A 6883-nucleotide genomic window follows, 5' to 3' on the forward strand; every position below is an offset into this window, starting at 1 on the left:
AATCCAATCCTAGTTGATTCTTTCAACTTAAAGCTTCCGGAATGAAAATTCTCCTTCCGAATCAACCCCGAATTTCCCGAAATTTAATTCTGACCACGCGTACAAGTCGTAATACCTGAAATGGAGCTTCTCATGGCCTCAAACTGCTGAACGGCGCGCTAGGGCTCAAAACAACCGGTCAGGTCGTTACACTTAACAATTTTACAGTTAACCGTACACATTTCAAGTATTTAGCAGAACAAGTCATAGATAAGATTTCACACACACACACACACACACACACATATATATATATATATATATATATATATATATATATATATATATATATATATATATATATATCATGCGCACATTGTGCCGAGGTCGACAGCCCGATCCAACAGAAAATAAACTGTGCACTGCCAGAGGGTCAAATGGCGCGAACCATAGATGCATCTATTTCTAACGAGGCGATCGGCCCGATCCACAAATGCCAATTAATATCAAGAAACACATGAATGCGCATTTACTTCCAAGGAAATTCATACAAGTATCCAACAAGTGTATACATTCGCTTATATTCCTTTCCAAATCTCTAGCATATCCTAAGTGATCACATTAGCAAGAAAATATAGAGACATTCACAAATATTGCATGATACGGGTCCTAGACTACCCGAACAATAAACATAATAGTAGCTATGCACGGACTATCGTCACCTAGTGCATACGTAGCCCCCGCATTTAATAGCAAATTACTCAACTATTACACCTATGGGGACAATTCCCTCTGACAAGGTTAGAAAGGAGACTCACCTCGCTCCAAAGTGCACTTCCAATACCAAGAACGAGCTCAAACTCTCAATTTGGAGCCGAACGATCCAAAACTAGTTAAATGAGGTAGGAACTAATCAATATAAGCGTACAAGATTGTATTCTATCTATTTAAGCAAGCTCCCAACCCTTACCGCAAGTTTCCAAAAATCCGACCCCAGGCCCACATGCCCGGATTCCGAAATTTTTCGTAGGAAGTTGTTCTCTATAACCTAAGGATCAATAATATATGATTCTGAAATGCTACATACGCACGAGGTGACGAGAGTCCGTGCGTAGCTACTAATATGTGTAAGTCCGGTAGTCTAGGACCCAAAAGCATGCTATACTTGGAATATCTGTAATCTTGAAGGCAGTTGAATTTCTTAAATCCTATCGAATTGGTAACTGAATTTATAGAAGGATTAAACTCCATTTTCTTAAATCATTAAAAGAGAATTGGCTTTATTTGGATAAATATTCCCCGATAAATTCTTAATTTGCTGTTTGAGCATGTATTTCTATGTGTACCTGTGTCGCACGTATGATTCGCGAGCAGGGTGATTGTTTATTTAAATTTGACTGCGTCGCATGTATGATTCACGAGCGGGGTAATAGATGCATCTATGGTTCGCACCATTCGACCCTCTGGCAGTGCACAGTTTAAATATTATTGGATCGGGCCGTACGTCCTCGGCATGATTTGCGCATGCTTGTATTGCTTGCCTTGGAACTTATTGAAGTTGTTATTGCCACTTCCCGGCTTAACAATATATGTATAAATGATGAAAAGGAATTTGGAAATTTCCTATAAAAGAAAGAATTGTTTACTTGCTTCAACCTATTGAATTACAATCATGTTTATAAAAATCCACTATTTAATATATTATTGATATAACATTATCGGACCACTAGTAAGTGTCTAAGTCGACCTCTCGTCTCTACTTCTTCGAGATTAGATGGGATACTCATTGGGTACACGTTGTTTTCGTACTCATACTACACTTCTGTGCATTTTTGTTGCATAGGCACATGCATCTCTAGTGGCCTAGTGGGCGTAGCAACATGGTTGATACGGAGACTTAGGTGAGTTGCACTTTTCGAGACGACCCGCAGCCAGCAAGTCTCTTTCAGATTACTGTATTTATTTTCTGTCCAGTATTGTATTTCGGACGATTGTTGTATTACGTATTTCTTAGAAATTGCTCATGCACTTGTGACACCAGGTTCTGGGATGTCTATGGGTTTATTCAGAAATTTTAAAAGTTGTTAATTGTTTCATTATTTATTCAGTAGAATTTACTATGTATTGTTTACATGCATAAAAGAAGTGGTTTCGGAAATATTTAAAACGAGAATTTAATTAAGTATTTTGGTTGGCTTGCCTGACAGCGGTGTCCGGCGCCATCACGACCCTTAGTGGATTTTGGGTCGTGACATACATAATGGAAGAGCCTCCAGAGAGATGGGCTCGATCGTGGTTCCCACGGTGACGTTATGATATGCTAACAACAAACATGGTAGAATCAATGAATTCCGTTTTACTAAAAGGAAGAGAAATGCCTATTTTAAGAATGTTAGATTTCATCCAAGAAAAGTTGGGAGAGTGGTTCTACGAACGGAGAAAAAAGGCAAATGAAACTTTTCGCAAAGTATCAATATGGGCAGAAGAAGAGATGACTAAGAAGATGGACTTGTCTTGCAAAATGTTTGTGAGTATATTTATTAACTTCAGCTTTTTATATCTGTTGCAGTGATTTACTGCTTACATTTAAAAAACTTCATACTTTTTCTTTTTGAAGCAACAATACACTAATATAGTTTATCTTAATTTTTTATTCCTTGTTAGGTGTTCAACCTTGATTCAATGTTGTTTAGAATAAATAGTGAAGGAATCGAATTCATTGTGGACTTAAAGAAGAGAACTTGTGACTGCCTGAAATTCCAACTTGATGAATTGCCCTGTCCACATGCAATTGCTACTATTAGTAAGAGATATTTGCAGAAATCTTATTACTGCTCAAATTGGTATTCAAAGGAAACATGGTTGAAAACATATGAAGGACATGTGAATACCGTGGGAGATCAAAAATCATGGGATATACCACAAAATGTACAATCTGAGATCACAAAACCTCCCAATGTAGAGATTTTACAAGGAAGAAGACAAAAGAAGAGGTATATCCCTGCGACTGAATCAGTACCATTGAAGTCTGCCAAATGCAGTCGATGTAAACAAGTTGGGCATAACAGAACAACTTGCTTGTCTTCTCCAGCACCTCATCCATATTCCAAGAAACACACTGAAAAATACTCCAACCTTCAATAATCCTTGATCTGAATTTAGGCTTTCAATATTGTATGACATATTTGAAATGTGATTTTTTTTCATAGGAATAAAAAAAAGAAGCTCTTGGACTATTTTATATACTGCTAAAGTACAAATCACTCATTTTTGTTGCGCAGGCTACAGGTTTGGTTGCATTTTAAAAAAGTACGCAATGACTTCAGCGAGAAAAAACTTCATGTTACAGTATGTGAAATATATATCCTTAACAAACACACAAACACACACACACATACGCGTAGAGTACACAAAAGAAATGCATGTACAAACAAAAGCTTCAGCGTCTACAGGCTGAAGTTATAGAAAATGAACTTAATAACTTCAGCATATTCTCTAATGGATATGCTGAAGTAAACAAAAAGCACAGCATAAAAACATAAAAAAGGATTACAAAAACTAAACATAAAAACCAACTAATTGTATTAACTTAAGCAAATACCAACAATAACAAGGATAATGCAACAGAAAGCTAAGAAGTAAGAGGATGAGAATTACATTAATACAGAAAGAGATGAGGACAACACACAAAGTACAAACAAAAACTTCAGCGTCTCTGCGCTGAAGTTATACAAAATGAACCTAATAACTTCAGCATATTCTCTAATGAATATGCTGAAGTAAACAAAAAAGCACAGCATTAAAACATAAAAAAGGATTACAAACACTAAGCATCATCATCATCACAGTACTCCTCAATTTCTCTAAATATCTCATCATCATCAGTATTGTAGATTACTATAAGGTAGTCGGGAAAAAGACCACAGAGTCCAAGGAGATCAATCTTCAACTTGTTGAATTCATCACGGAGCTGACTTTGTTCAACTATTACTCTGTCCATAAGAGAAAGAAGAGTCTTCAGGTTGTTTTGCAGCTTGGAATAGTCGTCCCAGCTGGGAAACTTAAAACTATCAAACTGCTGCACAACCTTGTCGAACGAGGAACCTCCACAACTACGTTCCAAGTTAAGCCTGTTCTGGATTGATTCATTGGCAAAAAACTGTGGTCTGATTCTCTCCCAATCAACCTTTATTTGATCCCACAAAAGCATAAGATTAGAGATCGATTTGTTATTGTACCACTCACACTTCAAAGTCTCCCACTTCTGCATAACTTCATCCATAGTAGGCTTCCTACTTCCGCTTGCACCAGACATTCTTTCTTTAACAAAAGCTAAAAGACTAAGGATGAATATAAATTTAAAGAAATATGATGGAAGTCTATGAATGACTATGAAATTTTCAAGTGAAGAGATTGTTAATATGGACAAAGAGTTCACCTAATCAATTTAATATCTATAAATGTAAAAGTAACTTTTCATGTGTTTTTACTGTTTTACGTGCAGAGAAATTGAATGAAACAAGATAAATAGGTGGTAAAACAAGTATGTGGTAAATGCAAAAAGAAATGTAACTTCAGCCCTAATAAGCCCACAGTTTTTCTATAGTAAAAAAATAACTTCAGCCTGAAAAGTATCTTTTCGGATCATTTACTATATGGTCAAACAAATTTAAATGAAAGATGAAGTAGGTGACGAAAGACAAAAAGTAGCTAGTAAATGCAAAAAAGATAAGAATCAAGTTAAAAAAATACCAAAACATGCTGAACTTTTTGTCATAAGCTTTTTTAAAAACTTCAGCCCAATATGCTGAAGTTATTTAGTTCATTTCTAAAAACTTCAGCACATCATAAGCTGAAGTTTTTCGTCGTGGATTCAATAGTTTTGTCGTAAAGCTTTTTCAAAAACTTCAGCCCAATGTGCTGAAGTTATTTAGTTCATTTCTAAAAACTTCAACACTTGATAAGCTGAAGTTTTTGTCCTGGATTCAATAGTTTTTGTCGTAAAGCTTTTTCAAATAACTTCAGCCCAATGTGTTGAAGTTATTTAGTTCATTTCTAAAAATATCAGCACTTGATAAGCTGAAGTTTTTGTCCTGGATTCAACAGTTTTTGTCGTACAGCTTTTTCAAATAACTTACGCAGAAACTGCTGAAGTTATTTAGTGTATTTCTTAAAACTTCAGCACTTGATAAGCTGAAGTTTTTATCCTGGACTCGATAATTTTTGTCGTAAAGCTTTTTCAAAGAACTTCAGCAGTTTCTGCTGAAGTTATTTAGTGTATTTCTAAAAACTTTAGCACTTGATGAGCTGAAGTTTTTGTCCTACAGTCGACACTTTTGTTATGACTTTTAACCAAAACTTCAGCTTAAAAAGCAGAAGTTATTTACTTCATGCTGAAGTTTAGCATGCTGAATTTCAACAAAAATATACTTAAAATTCATGAAAAAAGACACAAACATATTTGTATCAATCCAAGTCAACTAAAAAGCTAATTAATGCGAATAGAACAAAAATTTGAAAGACATCACATAATTCACACAAAATAATGTATATTCACAAAATTCAATTTTGTTTTCACTTACATCCTTGAAAAAAAAGAAAAAATTAGTTTTTTGTTTACAAGTTATTCTCTATGCCCATGCTGAAGAGCTCCTGGCATAATAACTTTGCATTATATACACATCAACCTTCACTATGTCTTCAACTGATTCACAGAAGCGGCAATACGAGCCCCTTACTTTACCACCTTGTACGGACCTCTGAATTACATTTGCCATATTCTTGCATTTCCCACATATGTGCATCTGGAAGGAGTCACTAAGTGTGAAAAGGTGTTCATGCAAATTCGCTGCAGCACCATGAGCTATAAGACAGTCACGCTCCATTTCACCAAATTTAATTCCACCAAAGCATTTTCTGTCAGACACAGGTTGACGAAATTTACTACTATAATTTTTTTAGCAACTCCCGTCTTCTTTCATAAGAAAAACACAAGAAAATATTGGCAAAGACATGCTTACTGGTGTGCAGACGGAAATTCGTGGGAAGCAAAGATAATGAAGGAGAAGTCCAAAATATTTCATATGTGACGGAGAGTGGCCATATCAAAAACTCGAGCTCCAGCAAATTTGCTCTTTTTCCTAAAAGTTAGATTTATCAACTAGTAAAAAGAGCAAATTGTTCTGGAGCTCGAGTTTTTGAGCTGGCCACTCTCCTTCACATATAAAGTATTTCGACTTTTCCTTCATTATCTTTGCTTCCCATGAACTCCCTGCTACACCCAATAAGCATGTCTTTGTCAATATTTTCTTGTTTTTCTTTGAATATAAATTTAAAGAAATATGATAGAAGTCTATGGATGACTATGAAATTTTCAAGTGAAGAGATTGTTAATATAGCCATAGAGTGCACCTAATCAATTTAATATCTATAAATACAAAAGTAACTTTTCAGGTCTGTTAACTGTTTTACGTTCAGAGAAATTAAATGTAACAATATAAGTAGGTGGTAAAACAAATAGATGGTAAATGCTAGTAGATGGTAAAAAAATAACTTCAGCCTCAAAAGTTTTCACATAATCAATGTAAATGCAAAAGTAACTTTTCGGATAATTTACTATATGGTCAGAGAAATTTAAATGAAAGATGAAGTAGGTGATAAATGACAAAAAGTAGCTAGTAAATGCAAAAAAGATAAGTATAAAGTTAAAAAAAATACCAAAACATGCTGAATAACTTCAGCAGTTTCTGCTGAAGTTATGTAGTGCATTTCTAGAAACTTCACCACTTGATAAGCTGAAGTTTTTGTCCTGGACTCAATAGTTTTTGTCGTAAAGCTTATTCAAAAACTTTAGCTGAAACTGCTGAAGTTATGTAGTGCATTTCTAGAAACTTCAGCACTTGAT

The 6883-nt window shown here is 35.0% G+C and overlaps 1 protein-coding gene across 1 annotated transcript; it reads left to right on the forward strand.

Moving 5' to 3' along the window:
• Nucleotides 1–2311: 2311 nt before the first annotated feature.
• LOC109236639 lies at nt 2312–3123 on the forward strand. The gene is made up of 2 exons (XM_019402831.1): nt 2312–2506; nt 2644–3123. Exons 1-2 carry the CDS (start codon nt 2312–2314, stop codon nt 3121–3123), a joined length of 675 nt encoding a protein of 224 aa, XP_019258376.1.
• Nucleotides 3124–6883: the final 3760 nt, after the last annotated feature.

Source organism: Nicotiana attenuata, unplaced genomic scaffold (assembly GCF_001879085.1).
Source record: "Nicotiana attenuata strain UT unplaced genomic scaffold, NIATTr2, whole genome shotgun sequence".
Classification (NCBI taxonomy): Eukaryota; Viridiplantae; Streptophyta; class Magnoliopsida; order Solanales; family Solanaceae; genus Nicotiana; species Nicotiana attenuata.